This window comes from Pseudochaenichthys georgianus, chromosome 11 (genome assembly GCF_902827115.2).
Source record: "Pseudochaenichthys georgianus chromosome 11, fPseGeo1.2, whole genome shotgun sequence".
Taxonomy (NCBI): Eukaryota; Metazoa; Chordata; class Actinopteri; order Perciformes; family Channichthyidae; genus Pseudochaenichthys; species Pseudochaenichthys georgianus.
This window is the reverse complement of record NC_047513.1, coordinates 19445800-19466089: the sequence shown is the minus strand read 5'-3', so window position 1 is coordinate 19466089 and position 20290 is coordinate 19445800. Positions and strand designations below refer to the sequence as shown.

The following is a 20290-nucleotide window of genomic DNA, read 5'->3' as shown; positions in this document are numbered from 1 at the left end:
TCCATGACTTTTCCAGGTTTTCAATGACCGTACAAACCCTGTCTTTCATTATTTAGCTGTCCAGCTAATTTGGTGTGGGTTTGTCCTTTTGAATGGCTCTTGAGGGAAGCGACCCCCATATTGCTGATGTCAAATGACTTGCGGCAAACTTGCAATAAACCTTGTGGACATCTCCTCCTGGTACCTCTCCAATCCAGTCCTTGTATTGAGAGTCATCTTTCCAATGTGACTTGAATCTGCCGCGTGTCATTGTCACTCACTCCCGTAATGCATCACACATTTGAGATTATGAGTCTTACTAATGAACCTAAAAGGGAAAACATAAGGCTGGTTCCCCTGTACAGCAACCCCACTAGTAAACTTAGCTTAACAGTATAGATGTATAGAATCAGTCTAGGCATGATCAATGCATTTTCAAAAATGTCTTACCCCAAATGTTCCTATTTACTAGTATAATTTTTTTTAAGAAAAAAACGAAAAATCACAAAATAGCTAAAAGTAGATATAAGAATGAATGTTACAAAATGTATCAAGACTAGACTATTCATTAACAAATTCAAAACAAACTCAAACTGCTAGCTAGTTATCAAGATTGCACTGCTTACTAACTAACGTTGATAAACCCAAGTGTACCACAGTTAAACACAGCTACTTACATTTGAGGATAAACTTGCATAAGAAGTTTCACTGTAGATGTCAAGGCTCCCGTGTTGGCTGGGAAATGCATGTATTTGACCCTTCTATTGAGATCGCGAGTAACGTTATTATTCCTGAAGTCCACCAATCCGAAACTATACTTTTAAAGTCCATATCACCAAGTTGCCTGCATCAAATTCCAACATCCAATATACCATATAGGATGCCAAGAGCATGCTCTACAACATGGGATCATCCATTTCTATCTACAGTAAAAGCTGTTCACATGTAAAGTGTTTTTATAAACTCATCTTAATTCTGTGCTCAAGAGTTTCATTTTATTACTATTTTACACCTCATCCAATAACAATTTCCAGGACAACTGTTTCTATTTCAATGTAAGTGTTCACTTTTGCTCATTTTCCATGACTTCTCCATACCTGGAAAAGTAAAAAATGAATTCCATGTTTTCCAGGTACCGTGGGAACCCTGGTAGTATTAAAGGTGGGGTAGGTACATTTGAGAAACCGGCTCGAGATCGCTAGAATTTGAAAATACACAACCGGAGAAAATCTGCCACTTCCTTATAGAGCCCCTCCTCCAAAACACACGAACGCGCACATGACCAATGAGGGCACGCGATAAGTTTGTGCCCCTGATGGAAGGCTGACAGGCAGGTAGGCTTTTACAGTATTACGGCTTCCACAGATGACATTTTTTTATGGATTTTTTGTCAAAGCACTTAAGATATTCATTGCTATCGGGATGTTAAGATCATTCCATGGAATATAACAAAAAGTGTATCTCGAGCCGGTTTCTAAAACTTACCTACCCCACCTTTAAATCATTAGAAAGAGCAGCATATCATTCTAATAGGCTTTTTTCACAGCAGACACTTTACATGCCACCACACATATATTAGTAATGTAAAATGAGGAAGCAATCATAAACCCTTACTGGTTAGGACCATCAGCTGCAAGTGTATTTATTTTTGTTTAATTTAATTGTGAGTAATTTTGTAGTTCAAGTTGTATGGAACTATAGCTAAAGTTACAATGATTTGGTGGTTAACATCAAGTTCAAATAGATACAACTCTATCCAAATATTTTGATTTGTTTTTATGTTAACACTAACGTGGAACCACATTTCAACTCTGCAGTGCTCTCTAGTGGTCGATATCAAAACTACATAAACACAGTGATGCAAACTTTGATATTTTAACATTTATTAGTATTTTCCCAGATTCATTTAGAAATTATATTTTTTTAAAAAAGGCTTTGCCAGAGACTCCAAAAAGAGAACATTTTGAAGATAAAACTAACTAAATCAGGATATAAAATGTACAGGTAACCAACATTCAGAGGAGGTCAGATCTTCAATCACAGAGAAATGTTTGTTTTCTAATGCCAGCACTGACAAGGCCTCAACTTAAGAGCTCATATTAAACTTTAAAGGACACGTTTCAGGATTTTGTTGTTGTTGTGCATTTCTACGCAGCGATGAAGCTACAGTAGATTCCCCAGTGATCACTAGTGAAGCGTCCACAGTCCAGCTTCTCCAGACCCAACAGGGCCATGTGGTCGGGGGCCAGGCGGGGGACGCCCTCCTTGGTTGCTGGGCGGATGTAGACACGGTCGAAGCGGCAGCGACTGACGTAAGGAAGCGCCTTGTTGTTATTGGCTTTGGTGTCCCATGTGTAACGGCAGTGCTCCTGCTTTCCCAGTCGCTCCCACACATCGCTGACCTGTGGGGGGAGACCCACCTTGGCAACCTGGGATGGAGTCGAGGGGAAAGATTATTAAAGAGGAACACTGTGTGATGGCAGGTGTGGTGATAATTGATAAACAAAGATGTGAAAAATAATGTATTAACACAGAACAGGTGAGGGCTGGGACATTATAGAACAATCAGTACAAAATAAAGAAAATAGTTAAACAGGTACATTTCATAATGCATAGTATACTTAAAAGGGTTTAAAGAAAAAAAGAACAAATTGTTAAAAATCTAGATGAAATTTAAAATGAATTCTCTCCATTTTATTTGATGAGAAGTGCAACAAGGCAGGAAGGGTTCCTTGAAACTGGCATTTTGTAATTATTTAATTTAAGCCATTAAATTCTATACAAAAGTAATGAACAAGACAAAAAAAGAAAAGGGTAATATTTCCCCGAGAAACAAGGATTTTGTTGATAAAGAGTGGATTTCCTAAATAAGGGGGGGGGAGTGGATTACCATTTCAGCCATCACACATCATAGTTTTTAAGTCACACAAGATTTAAAGGTCCCATGTCATGCTTTTCCGGTTATTACCCGTCCCCTTGTGTGTTATGTAGCTTTTTATGCATGTAAACGGTCTGCAAAGTCACAAACCCTCAAAGTACACCCTGTAGCGAGTAAAACTCTAACACAGAAAAGACCTGTCTATGCTGCCCAAGCACGAGCCTGTTCATATTGTAGTGTTCACCGCTATTCAAAATCACAGATCACTCGAGCCTTTAATGTCGAAAACGTTCTCTTTATTTTCTGGTATTGACGGCCACAGCCACGCCTTACAGAACCAATCAATAGTATAACACGTCATTAGACTTTCCCCCACACTCGAAGACACCTCCTACCGTCTCGTACTCCCTCCACACACCACACCCACCCACACCACACCCACACACACACACACACACACACACACACACACACACCACACACACACACACAACACACACAACACACACACACCACACACACACACACACACCCACACACCCCACACACACACACACAACACACACACACTAGAGGGGCGTCTCTCCTAACTCCCACCAACAACAAACTTTACAATGTACTAAACTGTGCACATCTGAGAACTGACATAACTAACCTTGGGACACGCTACAATATTATCATTAATATTTACATTAAAACATTCCTTTGACACTTATAACATTACTTTGCAAGGTAAGCACAACCAAAATAAGTTTGTAAAAGCAGAATTTGAACACTGTTTCTGTGCTCCTACAATATTTTTGTACACAATAGCGATCGTTCACTGTTTCAACTGGCATGCTGTGGCATTTAACCTCATCACCACACCGCAAACAAACAGACAGACGCACGCACACACTGAATTGTGAGAAATCTTTCCATTTTCAATCTGTGTTCACATACTGAGAATTATAACAACATTAGCCAAGTAACAGTTTGCGCTTTAACTTACAACGACCCCTGATAGATCTCGCGAGAATGTGATAAATATATATAGATACATTTTCATAACAAAACAATGGGGTTGCTAAGCCGTTGCTTCTGGGAACCAAGTGACGTAACGACGACCCCTCCGTGGGTTGGTCAAAATGGACCAATCCGTGGAGCCGTTACATTACGTCCGCGGAGTCGTTACGTTAAGTCCGTGGATTGGTCCAAATTGACCAATCCGTGGACGGCTCACACACACACACACACACCAACACACACACACACACACACACACACACACACACACACACACACACACACACACACACACACACACACACACACACACACACACACACCACACACACACACACACACACACCACACACACACACACACACACACACACACACACACAACACACACACACACACACACAACACACACACACACACACACACCACACACACACACACACACACACACACACACACACACACACACACACACACACACACACTTTCTCAGCTGCAGCTCTGCCGATTTCTCCTCCCTGAGACGGCGGGAGCTGGGCGAGGCTGGGAGTTTGTGTGTGAGCACACACACAAACTCCCAGCCAGGCTGCGGGTGTGTGTGTGTGTGTGTGTGTGTGTGTGTGTTCGGGCTGGTTTCGGGCTGGGTTTCGCTGTCTCGCAGACGGCTACTGGGCTCATAGGGAGGGGGGGACAGGAGCTCCAACAAGCCGTTTAGGACAGAGAGTGAATACACATACTATACAGAGATGCTGTATGAGAAACCAATGACATTTTGGAAAATTGCACAATATAAATCTATTCTAGTATACCTCAACAATGGAATTATGATCAGTAGAAATGGCCATGACATGGGACCTTTAAAGACAAATTACTGACCTCAGTGTCCCTCAGGTTTGTGTCCCCTCCAAACAGGACGGTGACGTCGTCAGGGGCCTCCCTCATCCTCTGCATAGCAACCCGCAGCTGTTTCACCCGCTCCCCTGCTTGCGCTTTACAACTCTCCAGGTGGGAAGTCATCAGGCACAGCTTCTGTCCTTTGAAAGTCACCTTAATTTAAAGAGACAAATCCAACTTTGTATCAGCCAAGGTGAGCTCAAGGTGGCAAACGAGTTTCTGGAAAACTATATGTGCACATACCTGAGCTACGAGCAGATTCCTCATCATTTGAGTAGTGGGGAAAGTTACTATCTCACTCTCCACAAATTTGACTCTTGACTTCTTCAGCATGATCCCAGTGAAGTAACCCTCCTCACCACCTGACCCGCAGAGGTTAAGAGGAGCAATACATTAGACTATGGCAGCACAATTTGAGGGAAATATGGATAACATTGTTTAATGTCACTATAACAATATTAATTTCAATAAAAAGCTAATATATAGTCTACTCTGCTGCTTTCCTGCTGTGTGGAAGTGAAAGGAAACTATTACCAGCATTCTCTTTCAATAAATTAAACTAGATGTCACATAGCACTTTTTGTATTGCTTAAATGTCCCATGTCATGCTTTTCCTCAAAGTACACCCTGTAGCGAGTAAAACTCTAACACAGAAAAGACCTGTCTATGCTGCCCCAGAACACCTCGTTGGAGATTTCTCTTTTTCCATTGTTTTCTTCCTGGGTACAGTGACGTGCCCATACCCAAATGGACCCATTGGTCCAAATGGACCAATCTGTGGAGCCGTTATGTTAAGTCTGTGGATTGGTCCAAATGGACCAATCCGCGGACTTCTTCACACACACACACACTCAATCTTTTCTCAGCTGCAGCTCCGCCGATTTCTCCTCCCTGAGACGGCGGGACGTGGCGAGGCTGTGAGTCTGTGTGTGAGCACACACACACAAACTCCCAGCCAGGCTGCGGGTGTGTGTGTGTGTTCGGGTTGGGTTTCGCTGTCTCGCAGACGGCCACTGGGCTCACAGGAGGGGGAGGCAGGAGCTCCTACAAGCCGTTTAGGACAGAGTGAATACACACTATACAGAGATGCTGTATCACAAACCAATGTGAGTTTGGAAAATTGCCCAATATAAATCTATTCTAGTAGACCTCAACAATGGAATTATGATCAGTAGAAATGGCCATGACATGGGACCTTTAAAAGGTATCAGTAGAAAACAGAATTTAAAAATGCAAACAAGCACAGTATTGTAGTGTATTGCAAGTTAATGTCACATTGACGATTGTTATCCATATTTCCCAAAAAATAACGTATTATACAGCCCCAGTTTAAACCAGGAACGAAGTCTAGGACAAGTCACTACTAGTACAATTCAAAAAGTACTCATACCGTACCTTCAATGAGTAGGTAACTGACAGCCCGTTTCTTCAAATACAGGATGTAAGATGGAATGAGCTCTTGAAGGAACACCACGTCCGGAGTGTATCTACATGAAGATAAAGCTAATTTTTCATACACTATCTAACTATTTAAACAACGTATATCCAGGGCACTGCTCTGCAGCTGACCTTTCATTTCAACATATTTTAATTAAGAAGTTTAGGTTACCAGCGACAAATACAATATCATGCTACGACAACCAAGATCAACAGTGTACATATATATAAAAAAATCTTACAAGACTAAGTAGGAGCACAGGCCTCTGGCCCTCTCTCCAATGTTGTCCGTATCCAGTCCATCCACGTTCCAGGAGATCAGAGACAGTTTGTGGTCGTCTTCTTCTGATGGTTTGCGTGTGGAGACAGGGCTCTCTCCAGTCAAATCTATACTGGACATTTTTAAGACACTGTCAATTCTTCTGGAGTTGTAAATGTTTGCTGGCTCTTTCAGAAAGACTCGTGACAGACGACGCTGAAGTTGGGTTTCGATTCAGAGCTTCTGATTCGGCAGTTAAGGGGAAAGTTAAGGGACATTTAATGTACAGCGCTGAGCGAACAATCCTCCGTATGTGTATCTCTTAAATCGCTACTTAGTATTCACAAATATAATTATGGTTTCACAAATCTAAAAATGTGTTATAAAAAAGAATGTTGAGCCTCTGGGATAATCCAGTCCAGATTTGAGGAGTCTAGGTATAGTGGTTTTAGATCAGGACCTGGTCTAATGTGGTCAAGATGCGAAAAAAGCAGCGAAATTTCTCTTTTTTGTATTTTCACATATAGAAGAAAGGTTTACAAATCTAAAACTGTGTTATAAAGAATGTTTAGACTCTCTGGGATAATCTAGACCAAATAAATCAGCTATGCAGCGATTTAAGAGGTAGGCCTACAAACACGGAGGATTGTTCGCTCAGCACTGTACATTTAATTTCCCTTAATTTCCCCCTTAACTGCCGAATCGGAAACTCTGAATCGGAAGCTAACCTCAGCCTCGTGCTACACGAACAGTGAAAGTACTTTGTGTGAAAGCGGCTAATGGAGAGAAGACAGGAGACTAACCTTTCTGCTGGAGGTTTTCCTCAATTTTCTGTCTCTTTCTTTTGGAGCTGCTCTCACTGTCTGACATATCTTCTTCAAATACTTTCTCCAAATCAGCCTCAAAGAATGAGTTCATAGCTTTCTGTAAGACAACAGTTAAGACATTTCCATTTCACATGTTCATACCATGCAAAGCATTATAATGTAGAAACTTTGGTTAGCATTTACCTAGCCTTAGAAAATTACCAACACAGTCAAATAAACTGCACTGAGGTTAGATTTAAACTAAAATGTTGCCACCATCTGTAGCAGTCTGTATCTAGCAGAACCACAGCAGGCTGATGTAGTTTAAGTTGTTATAGCTACTGTACCTGCATCTCCCACTGATTTTCCACTAGGTAGCACTGAGCCACGGCGCTATCAGCTCCTGTTATGCCCGCAAACTCACTGCACAGGCGACTTCTGTTTTCTTCCACATTAGAAACTGAGGGTTTTTCCGAGGCAGATGTTGAGGCCATTTTTTATAGAAACTATTGCGGACATAAATTAATGTTTTCCGAAGGTTTTGTTTTACTCTGCAAGTTATCTCAGGTGTACCTGTTAAAGTCTTCCGGAATGTGAATGTGCTAAGTACTTTACAACAAATCCCAGAATACAACTCTTCTTTGTATTATAAAAGCAAGATACAAAAGTACAGTTTATCTTCGGTGTGGAATTAACACAACAGCATGTTGTTATAATCTCGGTGCCATTTACTTGTTTAAACAAACGTTCTCTGACAGATTAACTTTAATTCCACCCGGACGATCTATCGGACGCAACAGCTTCCGGTTTGAAGTAACAATTTTGACATTGGTCTCATACTCGCGTTAAATATGGCTTCTCTGTCTTTAAATACGTTAAAACAAATCATGAGAGCAATGGTAGACAATCCAGGCTTTGACAGAGTCCTGAGCAAGGTGAACGTGCATATTATGCTACATTTCTGAATGTTTTTAAGAGTTCTGTGACTGTGACACCTCGATATTTTCTTTTAAACACAACCTATCATGATCATCAACATTGTTGCATCTTGACAGGAAACTTTTATATTTGTGTTTCCATCAGGTGGACGTGTTGTCTGCAAGCCCAGGTAAGGTGGTGTGTGGTTTGCGGGTAGAGGAAGAGCACACCAACCGAGGAGGGACGCTGCACGGCGGACTGACAGCCACCCTGGTGGATGTTATCTCCACCATGGCCATCATGTACAGTGAGAGGGGATCACCAGGAGTCAGTGTGGATATGAACATAACGTGAGTCCTCTAGTGTAATTCTTAAGATGTATCACCTGTTGATTTACCTGTGAAATAGATCACTTAATAGATAACATTGATTGTAGAGTTTTTACTTCATATCATGCTTGTTTTTAAAAAAAAATTGTGCAATGAACCCTCGATGCAGACCTCTCTTGTTGGCATTTGATTGAGTTGAGATTATGTCCTGCAATTGTTTTACTGATGTGTTTGTTTTTTGCTTTGTATCTTCAGTTTTTCTTTGAATTTATTTGACATGTGTGACTGTTAAACACTTAGATGTGCTATTCTTAAACGTTTGACTTATATGGACCTATATGGTCACAACATTTAAACTGTATGCTGTCTTATTTTTATTTCCTCCAAATAACTCTTTCATTTCAGGTTACTCACTAAGGTTTAATAATATTCATAATATCAGGCATAATAATTGGTTTAGGTTTTGTGCCTTAAAAACCCTGAATGCCCCAGAAAATATATAGTGTGATCTGTGTATACAGCAGTGCCTTCAGCTGTAATAATACATTTTATTTCTATAGCGCTTTTCTTGAACCCAAAGACGCTTTAAAAGACGCTTTTAATGTCAGACCTCGACCCTCAGTGTGTTAACCAGGTCATAGGTTAAAGATTAACCTCGTTAACTAAAAATGACTGGGAACAAATGTCAATGTCTTACAGATACATGAATGCTGCCAAGATAGGAGAGGACGTACTCATCACTGCTCAGGTTCTAAAGCAAGGACGGACCCTGGCGTTCGCTACAGTAGACCTCACCAGCAAAGCCTCCGGGAAGGTCATAGCACAAGGCCGACACACTAAACACCTCGGCGGCAGTTGAACTTGCTCCTGTCTGTAAATCATGTATGGTTAAGATGTTAACTAACCTCTGACTGTGAACACAATGTTGTTAACAAATCCTTCTCAGCTGTTAACTTAATTCATGTTGTGACACATATTTCGTCAACAGAACTGTATGGTCAGATTCACTCCTAATGGAAACACTATCAATGTTTCATGCACATGCAATAAAAGAAATAGACAAGAGTTATGCTTTCAGAATTTGCATTGTATTGGGATATGCTCAGCAGTATTGATTTGAGAATCAACAGAAAAAACCCAGAAGTTACACGCCTTATACCCTTTCAACTGAACACACTGAATCAACAAGGAGCAAAATTATATGTACTATGAACCTCATTCTTTAACAAGCAAGCCTGCAAAATCAAATTTAATGAGCATTGTAGCAAATTATATTCATTTTAGTAGGTCAAATTAAACAAAGAAATCTGTTAGCTTCCAGCAACTTTTGTTAGGCAAGTTAAACATTAACTATGTCACAATTTCAGTTCGTCACCAACCCACATCCCAAATAAAACAAAACATAACATCAGATTTCAGTAGCTTAAATTAATGATGCATGAACGGCTTGACAATGACCTTCAACATTTAACCAACTTGTGTACAATGCCTTTCAGGTCACTCAAGATTGTAACAAAGGCCCGCCTAGCATGTTTCAGAGGAAAGCAAATGACACAAACAATTTTTAAAAGTCCAGCAAAAAAAACGAAGGCGGTTTTTAAGAAGCAATACCTACACCATATGATTTGACAAATATTGTTCATCTTTGCTTATACGGGTGTTTTAACACCTTTTCACACCTGTCCTTGGTCAAAAGATTGTGTCAAGTAGTTCTAGAAACCCCATTGACATTACAAACAAGCTTTAACAATCCTTTCTTATGACAACAAGGATATCAAACACGTCCATCTGAGAACCACCGTGAAGACCTGTGTATTGTTTGTTCCTGTTTTGATGCAACATAAAGAGTTCCTTCAATGACCGGTGCTGTTGACAGAGCGGCTCCAAGAGAACAACCAACCATTCAAAATCAATGTTCGTGCAGGTTCAAATGAACAAAAATGGATGAGTGAGTAGGAGGGAATGAAAAGGGAGTAAAGGAAAAAAAAAGAAAAATGGAGAAACCAATCCCAAAAAAAGGCAGAGAGAAGAGGAGGAACATTTGGGGTGTGAGGAAAAACAAGGGTGGGAATCGAACCAGCTTCTGGTCAGGGAGGGGAGAACAAGTAGGTAACAAAAAAAGGAGAGATCCAAGCACAAGTTCAAATCTTTTAAAAGAAACGGGTGGAGATGAGTACATCTATTTGCTTCTGAAGGTTTAGGCAGGAGAGAAATGAAGGGCTTTTCCCTATGAGGCTGGGTGGAGCAGGAAGCCTTAGTCAGGCATGTATGGGCGGAGGTGATCCTCGATGTCTCCCACACCCCAGCAGGTCAGCTGGTCCTGGGGCAAGTATAGGCAGAGGCTGCACAGCTTGAACACTGTGGCCTTGGTTTTAGGAGTCTGCAGGAGAGGTGGACAGAGAACATTTGTGGTGTGTGTGTTAGGACGCTGTCTGAGGTTTAGGTTTGTCAGATCAGTAACATTATCATTTCAGAGGACTGACTCACCTGTAAGTGCTGTCTATCCATGAAGAGAAACACAGACTGAGTTGGGTTGTTCATGACCATTCCAGCCTTGTCTTTACGACCCAAAGCATGCAGGCACTGCTTCTCGTAGTCTCCATGATGAAATTCAAACTTGGCCTGTAAATTGTAGGAGAGACTTGTGAGCCAAGATGTACATTCTGTTACATCCAGACTAGGGCAATTCACTTAATTAACTATTTGTGAAATATGTACATTGTGAAAATGAAGTGATTAAAACTACATTTTAAATGTAATCCAAAAAACAGCTAAATGTTATAACTTGTATAACTTAAAATCTGTAATTTGACAGTGGGCAATTATTTTTAATTGTTGCTTGAAAAAAAATCCCCCTAGCTTTAGAAAGCTTTTTCTTTCAAAAGATCTTGGGAAAATGTGATAAATTATTTCACAGTCATTTGAAATGTATTTGACTAAATAATCAACTGATACATTTAGAAAGTAATCAGCATACTAATTGATAATGTAATAATTCCATAAATAAAAAGTTGCAGCCATAATTAGAAGCAAGACCAGGCTCCAAAAATGTGCTGCCCACGTAATGTGAGATGATCTGACCTGAACGGGCCGAAAGGGTTCATCATCGGCCCCCTTCCATCTGGAGAACAGCAGACACACAATCTTCTCAATGTCGTTGCGTGGCCAAAGGATGAAGTCCATCTCCTGTGTGCAGCCTATCACATCCTGTGAGAAGAGAGAACAATTTAAAAACACAAACGGTCTTTCTCTTACTCAAGATAAATCCTCCTCAGATGGTGGACTGACTTACCCTTCGCATTGACTGGTATCGGGGGGCGTGCAGTTGCACAACATCTTTTTGCAGGAGTTCTATCGAACTCTCGAGAGAGTAGCTGGAATCTCGCACACCTCGTAGGATGTTTTCTTCATAGTTGTTGGTCATCACCGGCACCACTTCAGCTACCTCAAAAAGCGCAGACTTCTTCTTCTGTGATGAGAAACATAGATAAAAACACACTGGCTGTAACATTTAAATGTGTAATGATAAAACAAGTCATAAAAGTGTGATTTAAGATGGAGTTAAGAATAACGCTATTCCTCAATTTTACTGACAAACCTTGTCTTTGAAAACGAAGGCTATATAAATCTTGAAGTCAAACTGATCAGCCAAAGATTCCCTTTTCTTCCGAAGTTGAGCTCTTAGTCGATTTCTTGTATGATTTCTTCGTGAAGTTGGGTCCCCCATGGTTAGATTTTGATGGTAGTTCCTTCTCTTTTGCAGAAAACTTTGGCTTCACTCTCTACTTTTGTATTCATACGCTGGATAAAGGATGGCGCTAGCTACCCTTTGCAGAAACAACGCATCAAACAACTCTAGGCTAGATCTGTAAAATACCCACTAACTACCAACTGAGAAGGTCGACAAATCAGAAACAAAACCTAAGTCATTTTAATTTTTGTAAAAGGGCAGTGTTGAGGAGGGGAATGGTCAACAAACTAAGACTACATCTCCATATTACTGGTTCAGAAATCCATGTTTTAAGACATGACTTTTAAAGCCAAATGAACTATTTTTCAACCTGCCATCGACAAGGGATTCCAACGAGATAAAAGAGCAACTTTTCTGAGTAGGTAACTGAAATCAACAGAAACGGCTGCTACCGTAAAAACCCATACCGACAATATATTTGTTTTGCTAGTGAAATTGAGGACTACAGAGACTAGCAAGCGGACACATATTTTACTATTTGGGTAATTTCAAAGTCCCTCATCCATGGCTATCTTTTTTGTGTGTATTTATCTGTCGAGTTATGTGCGTGTTACAGGCGGATTTAAGATACAGACTAACATGGCAGGTAAATAGAGATGCCAGGAGATATTGGCACCGGGTAACATCGAAGACTACTGCCTTGACATTTCCTTGACTTTTTACTGCCACTCATTTAGCTCACGGCCTGCGGTGCTGCCACTGCTGAGAGTCATGATGTGGGCGTATTTTTAGCACACTAGCTAAGGTGAGCTAGCAAGCTAATCTAGGCATTCACTTCCAACACTAACTAGTAGTGACCCGTCGATGAAGCTACATCTTATCTTCTGACTGATTGGCTTAATCGAGGCCTATGTGTGATTTGGCTAGCTTAGCGTACAGTCATCTTTCTACGCGTTTACATTTTCTCTCCAGCTTCAATGCGACTGCCAGTGTTGTGAAAGTCAAGCGACCTGCGGGGTTAACTGACTAACTGGTTTTGCTTGAGCTCAGCATTTTTTTTAGCTAGTCGTCGTGTTTTGTCAACAACTTCATCGACCAAAATAAAACGGGAGAATCAACGGCTAACGCTGCGTGGAGAAATACACGTTAGCTTAAACAAAATCTCCCCCAAGTTTTCACGTCTGAAGTTTCGAGGTGTTTGCCGTTTTCTTTCTCTTCTTTTCTTCAGTCGTCACAACCTGCGACTCGCCCTGCTGCATGCCATGTCAAGATAAATCGACAATCCAGCTGAAGTCCTCCGTTCTTTCAGTCGACATGTGGCCTGTTCTGTCTCCCGGCGGGCCCATCGTTAACGGCGTGTCGTCCAACGTTTCTGCGTTTGGTTTCTTTGTGTGTTTTTTTTGGGCAGCTGATAATGGCACAAGCAGCTCGTCGATCCACAGCCTCCCCCAAAATGGCTGCGCAGACAACTACAAAAGATGTGACGTGTGTTGCCATGTGACTACAACAGGGGGAAAACAACACCACCACCACTACTTCTGCTTTTATTTCGGGAACATTTCACATTCACAAGAACAAATGGACTGAATCTAAATAAAATGTTGCACATTTAAATAAGAATTACAACAATATGGCACCACTTAAAAAACATATTAAAAAATAAGGAGGCAATGAAAACGTAATGTGTATTTGATATCATATTTTACTTGAAATGTTACCTTTGGTTTTACATCTCTTTATTTCTTTATATATATATATGTTTGTTTGTTTTTTATTACTACTTCTTCTTCTGCTTGTATGGTGGGTGGCAGAGCTATTTAATAGAAGAGTTACGACACCGGAAGTCCAAAAACGGTTATCGTCACGTGGTTCATGTAGACGAGGGATCGTTCCCCGGAAGTTCATGGCGGGCAATGTGAATGCATTGATAACAGGAGATAGAACTACGATTTTTGTTAATTATTAGTGAATAAAGGTTTTGATTTGCAATATTTATACAACAAATCGATATGTGTATGTATTTACATCAATATGTTTTCAAAAATAAAATCGAATTTGCTAATATTAAGTGATAATATTAGGATTAGTGTGAACAACTAGTTTACATGTTACTAACAGTGCCTTGGTTAAAGAGCCTGTTGCTGTTTATTTATAGCTTTGAATTCTTTCAAACCAATATTATCTTCTTAAACTTGTATGGTAGTCAGGAGGATCACTTTCTAATGTTTATTGATACATTTAGAGGGAGGTGATCTAAAGTAATGCTTTAAAATTCAGATTAGATTAATTTCTACCATTTTCTTAAATTCATGGTAGTTTCAGTAATCCCCTGGTAATTGAGGACACAAGTTATCTAAATGACTAATGTCGTCTTTATGGCTTTCAGAAAGGACAGGAGACCGATATGATGATGATGATGATGTTAAATGTGTTGCTTTAGGAACTTCCATTGCAAATACATGGAATTCAATAAACATAGAAGAGCATATCATGCAGTTTGTCGGTGCCTTTTCCTCCGTGTTGTCCTGGTTTGCTGTGCTGCCTCCTAGTCGCCACCATGGTTTGCTGTGCTGCCTCCTAGTCGCCACCATGGTTTGATGTGCTGCCTGGGGATGCTCAAATCTCTCAGAGAAAGGAGTACGAATGTACGGCTTCCCCACTGACACAGAGCGGAGGAAAAAATGGCTGGCTCAAGTCAGCAGGAGCAATTTCACGACCAACAGCAACAAAATATGTGATTTATATACAAACACTGCATTTGCACTTTTTCACAAAACGAAAACCACACCATTGGGAAAGCTTAATGTTTTGTTTAATACAAAAAAACAGGGAAAGGCTTGAAAAACACAGAGTTGAGACTCAGGGTGCAGGGTGAGGGTCTCAGTGCAGGTATTCAGGCTCCATTGAACCCCCCTCTGGTTCTTGTGCTGAGAGAGGGAGCAACAGACAGGAGAAAGGGTTATACACACCTATATAGCACACCTATTGCCTTGGGGAGATAACGTGTTTACTTATATAAAACAGTAGTATTAAACGTACCTTGTGTTTTCACTCTCACTTAAGTCCCTCTCCCTTTGCCATCAATCCAGAATCAGCTGAGCTGCAACATTATACAGACAGGTAATAATCAACAGAATCACAAGGACACAATATGGCTCTGCTAAAAACACTCACTCTTACACGCACCAAAGTTATATTTATCTAATATTTAACTCCCTCCACCCCCGCATACAATCCCGTTTAGAAGCCCCTCTTCTCTAATTCAACATGTTGGACGAAATGACATAGAGAGAACGGAATTTACAATTAAAAGGCTGTTCAACGTGTGTTGCTAACTTCTTCGGTATGCTAGCTTAATCTGTTATCTGTAAACGTTCCCTAAATCTACTAATTTAGGGATAATCCACTGACATCCTTTAATACACATGTTCATTTGAATCAGATGTACTGATAATATCCGCAATATACATCTTTAAACTTCTTCTTACCTTTAAAAGTCCGTCACGGACGGTCTATTATGCTGCAACTCCACAGCTCTGCCAGCCTTGGCGCTAACTTCCGGGGAACGATTGACAGGATCCACGATCCGCCATTGCTGTAAAAAAGTGGTCCATTGGAGTGAACGGAGATGTCGTAACTCTTCTATTAAATGGCTCTGGTGGGTGGCAACCAGCGTTAAAGGTGCATTACCGCCACCTACTGTATTGGAGTGTGGACCAGAATGATCTAGCCCCCCCTAAAAAAAACGAAATAAATAATACAATTCAAATTACATTATTTGTATTCATTCTGTTTGTCTTAAATGATATAATAGTCTCCCTGACCCAGAGACTAATGTTTCTTTGAGATCCGGTTGTTCCACTAAAGCTTCCTGATTTCTGTTTTTCTCTTTCTTGACTGTATTTGCCACGCTACAGAATGACACGTTCTACTAATACATCCACCTGGCAGTGTTCACATCATCCTGATGGATGTTTACTTACTAAATGTAGTGTTTTGTTCGTGTCCTAGTCTAAACCTTGTTAATAAATGTTCCTCCTTGGTGCTCCTTATCTTGTCCTGACTGTTGGTTTTTGGCTGCAAAGCATAAAGATGTCGTCCTGTGTTCCCTGTGTGCCAATTGTGTTGCCTTTTTACTATTTGTTTTTGCTTCAGATTTACTGGGTGCATTTTGATAAATACATTACTTGAAATGTTATCTTTTGTATATATATATACATGGATATGATATTGAATAAAACATTTCAAAAACAACAGCATGAAAAAAATCTTCCTCGCGAGTGACGCTGTACCACGTGACTGAGTAGGCTTATTTAAGCCCCTGACGCGGGAGTCTCAGCGAAGAGAAAGGCAGTCCCCACCTACGACACAGTGTTTCCTATCAACGGTAAGGCGATTTATCTACTACAATAGTGCCTAAATGTAATATTGTTAACAACCGTGTATTAAGTGTTTCTGTCAGCAACAGCAACGCGTTAGTTTCCTTAGCGTTTTAACGTCTTTGGTGACCTTTTTGTAAATACTTTTCCATTAGAGGTGGCGACATTTTTAAAAAACGTGTCTTTAAACAAGCTAACGAGGTCACATTACATGAACAAATACCGCGTTTAAAGTGTAGCTTAACTAAGTTATAAACGTTAATTCTAGTTTTGTAATTAACCGTTTTGGGCAGTTTTGCTAGGAGGTTACTCCAATGTGGGTAACCTCCTGTACGTTTTCATGTGTAGTGACGTGTTCATGTTTTCCCATCAGATCTCTTGTAAGAAAATGAATTTCACTGGAAAGATGACCCACAGACAAGAAAAGTCTGATGAGAATGTACACGTGAGCAAATCATTTGTTCTGTTTTAATTTTACTTAACAAATCTATGAAATGTAAAGCGTAGGGTACAAATGGGGTAACTCTTCAAACGTGTGAATGTCTAATTTTCAGCTGGTAGATTTCAGTATCGGTGTGACCAGAAATGTTCTCCTCGAGATAAAATGTATCAGAAAAGGGGATCCTTTTACCCCACCCCCCTGAGTAAATGGAGGTAATGCCCTCAGACTCTTACTATATAATTTATTTATTTTTAATTCAATAAAATGTAAGATTTCAAAGGCTTGGTTTCCTTTGCTTCTGCAACTTGGCCCATTAGTTTTTGTCTGTAGTTTCAGACTGTCTCCCTCATAGCAGAAACTATTGTCATGAGACTCCCATCAGTGTTTTGAGGCTGTGGCCAAACATTAACTGAGTGAGCATGTTGGCTGCTCGCTAATGAGTCTTGAGGATGAACTTTCCCACGGCTTTTGCCCTGCCCCTGTTTCAACACCTGTGTTGCACATGGCAGCAGCCGTTGTTGGTGTTGTAGGCCACCTCAGTTATGCCCTCTCCCATGGTGACAGTGAAACTAAACTAAAGTAAAGCTATGCTAAGCCATGGTGAATGGAGGCTTTGAAAATGAGAACAGGGTCATGTTGTTTTCCCGTGTGACTCGATTGAGTTTCCCTAAACACATCTGAAGTGTTTGATCTTGCCCTTAACCATTCTGTCTGATCTAATCAGCTGTAAGGTAACACCTATTTGTTTTTTTGTCTTCCAGAGCTTTTTCAAACCATCTCAGGTGGCAATGGGTCTTCCCAGGCAAAGACTGCAGGTCCTCCAACCCTTAGCTGGCAATGTAAGTTAATGTAGTTTCCTTTGGCTATTGAATTGTTCCCTGTAACATTTAATCATATAAAGAAAACCTTATTTTCTCTTAGGTTGGAAATATCATTCCCAAACGGAAACTGTGGAGCTTAGAACAAACTAGAGGTCCAAAGAGGGTGAAGGTAGAAGTCAAATCTACACAAACAGAAGAAACTCAGTGTTCGACAGATGGCATGACCAGTGAAGCATATGATCTTATGGTTGTCGGTATGTATTTTTAATCAATGCACTTGATTTAATCACATTGTGGCATCTACCACAGATGATTCTCATTATATCCTGCTCTTACTTTTCTCTCATTGCAGAAACTCCTCCTTCCAACTACTGGAAAGAGACGGCTGAGGAGCGTCGGAAGGCCTTGCAGGTTGTCATACAGGAGAATAAGAAGGTGAGTTAATCGCTGAGAGATGGCTAATGTTTAGCTGGAAATTGACTTGCTCCCACTGACTTGAGTCAAACTGAACTGGCTGCAGTCCATCATGCAAATAAACAGTTAGAGTTTTTTTAGGATTGTTGCCTCAGTATCTCATACAATGAAACCATTTCAAGCATGATGTCAAGCTCAATGGTTTTATTAAAATTTTCTTTAGATGCACAAATGCATCGAGGCCAAAGAGGAACAGATAACACAGCTAAAGTGTGAAAATGAAGAGCTGCAGGCGCTGGCACAGCACGTACAGTACATGGCGGATATGATTGAGGTAAGCATACTCGTTTTAGAATTCTGTAATGTTTGGTGAGATTCTCTGACCGTACTGGTACATAAACTGGTTTTATATGAAGTTATTTTTTGAAATATTTTACCCTCAATTACCTTATACTTAAATCAAATGGAACCATCACAATATCCAGTATATTTAAAGCCCTATTCACACTGGACTTCTTGCTCTGGTGCCCACATTATTGGGTCTTCATGCTGTAGTGAGATGAGGTTCAGTTAAAAAACAAATGTATTTTATGTTAATTTGACATATTGCATCTTGTCTTTTTTAGAGGCTGACTGGGAAGAGTCCAGACAATCTGGAGGAACTGCAGGATATTGCTCTTGATGTGGTAGATGATGATGATGATGAGGAGGATGATGCCGACTCTGATTTCAGTCATAGTGACTCGGTGGAAGAAGAGCCCTCAGACCATGATGAAGAAGAGCCCTCAGACCACCAAGCAGATGAAGAAGAGACCTCGGACAATGAAGAAGCTGGACCTCCGTCAGAGCAGGATTAACTGACACAGCTCTTCTGTCATGGGACTTTGACTTGCTTATACATGTTTGCAGATTTAGGCTAACGTTTTCTTTGGAAGCAACAAGTGGGCATCCATTGACTGAATTGGCTTTACAAAGTAATTTATTTACTCTAAACTGCAATAGTTTTAAATGCATGCAATCTTTATAGTTTTCCGCCTTAACAGACGGGGGGCTTGTTTTGATTGAGAAGTTTGTGTTGTACAGTGGTTTGTTGACTGAGCTTGTGTGAAGAGGCATTTTTCAAACGGCTACTTTCCACGGTCTTTAAAGTAGCTTTCAGCCTCTTTGTGTCCACTCAAATGTGTGTTCCAGTTTAATTCAGCGTGACCGGTCTGCCTGGCTCAGAAAGCAGGGGGGGTGTGTGAGTGGACATTTTTTTCCTGCCTTTAACAGACGGGGGTTTGTTTTATTGGTTTTGATTGAGACGTTTGTGTTTAAAAAAAGAAGCCATTATAGACCTTTTTAGCAGGTCACAGTAGGAGAAGCGCAGGTGTGAGTAATAACAAAGGCTGCTTTCCGTTAGTGCTGCAGGTCCCCAGTAAGGTGCATTGGCTTACTGTGACTCTTTACTAGACCAGAGCAATTGTTGGTGTTTTTGAATAAGTCGCAGCACGGATTACTTTGTTGCAACTGGTGGACTAACACAAAGCCCTGCAGCTCCACCAGGTACGCTGTCGGCTGTCTGATGCTAGAGAAAGGATTTAGGTACTACCCCAAACCCCTGTGGGGTCTTTTCCTTTGACATTATAACTCAATATGATACCATGTGACTGAAACTCCTGTGCTTTTCCTACTGTGACAAGTTAAGCCTTATTGATTTTGCTACCTTCCTGATTATATGTGGCCTGTACCAAGTGTTTTGGTTTACACTGCACACATGTTATCCTTATGGCACAGCTCTGTACGTAATGCCTTGTTAAAATAAACACTTTTTCTAGGAAAAACGAATCTGTAGTTCTGGATCTTGACTACTTTTCTGTCTGTGCACATGCAGTTGTATGCTTTAAACTTCTGTTAAGTATACATTGACCAACTACACTATTAAATGTTTACTGTTATATGGGTTAGCCTCTTGTGCAGTTTGGTGCAAGTATATTTAGCTGATTTCTATGCTTTAGCATTTGAGTAAACCATAGCCCTTGTAACACTTCAAATAAAAG

The 20290-nt window shown here is 40.5% G+C and overlaps 4 protein-coding genes and 1 long non-coding RNA gene across 6 annotated transcripts; 2 read left to right on the top strand and 3 right to left on the bottom strand.

The window, feature by feature from the left end:
* Positions 1-1845: 1845 nt before the first annotated feature.
* On the bottom strand, positions 1846-7926 carry tdp2b (tyrosyl-DNA phosphodiesterase 2b). The gene is given in 8 exon segments (XM_034095092.2): positions 1846-2408; positions 4738-4908; positions 4999-5117; positions 6151-6242; positions 6435-6584; positions 7255-7273; positions 7276-7375; positions 7605-7926. Coding segments are annotated over 8 exon segments (1080 nt in total). The 5' UTR covers positions 7752-7926; the 3' UTR covers positions 1846-2126.
* A 93-nt stretch (positions 7927-8019) lies between these two features.
* acot13 (acyl-CoA thioesterase 13) lies at positions 8020-9569 on the top strand. The gene is made up of 3 exons (XM_034095094.2): positions 8020-8192; positions 8341-8525; positions 9204-9569. Exons 1-3 carry the CDS (start codon positions 8109-8111, stop codon positions 9361-9363), a joined length of 429 nt encoding a protein of 142 aa, XP_033950985.1. The 5' UTR covers positions 8020-8108; the 3' UTR covers positions 9364-9569.
* Position 9570: 1 nt separating this feature from the next.
* c11h6orf62 (chromosome 11 C6orf62 homolog) lies at positions 9571-13684 on the bottom strand. The gene is made up of 5 exons (XM_034095093.2): positions 12103-13684; positions 11797-11973; positions 11586-11711; positions 10992-11126; positions 9571-10884 (listed from the first exon to the last, which is right to left on the bottom strand). Exons 1-5 carry the CDS (start codon positions 12229-12231, stop codon positions 10759-10761), a joined length of 693 nt encoding a protein of 230 aa, XP_033950984.1. The 5' UTR covers positions 12232-13684; the 3' UTR covers positions 9571-10758.
* A 1306-nt stretch (positions 13685-14990) lies between these two features.
* LOC139434778 (uncharacterized) lies at positions 14991-15874 on the bottom strand. The gene is made up of 3 exons (XR_011644085.1): positions 15684-15874; positions 15235-15295; positions 14991-15122 (listed from the first exon to the last, which is right to left on the bottom strand). It is a non-coding gene; the product is annotated as an uncharacterized lncRNA (long non-coding RNA).
* A 639-nt stretch (positions 15875-16513) lies between these two features.
* Positions 16514-20084, top strand: gmnn (geminin DNA replication inhibitor). Of its 2 annotated transcripts, none has more exons than XM_034094479.1 (7): positions 16514-16582; positions 16948-17013; positions 17778-17855; positions 17938-18091; positions 18190-18272; positions 18475-18585; positions 18878-20084. In XM_034094479.1, the coding sequence occupies exons 2-7, from the start codon at positions 16963-16965 to the stop codon at positions 19106-19108; spliced, it is 708 nt and encodes a 235-aa protein (XP_033950370.1). In that variant the 5' UTR covers positions 16514-16582; positions 16948-16962; the 3' UTR covers positions 19109-20084. The 2 variants fall into 2 exon arrangements, with proteins under 2 accessions (XP_033950370.1, XP_033950369.1); XM_034094478.1 differs by having other exon boundaries at positions 16948-17019.
* Positions 20085-20290: the final 206 nt, after the last annotated feature.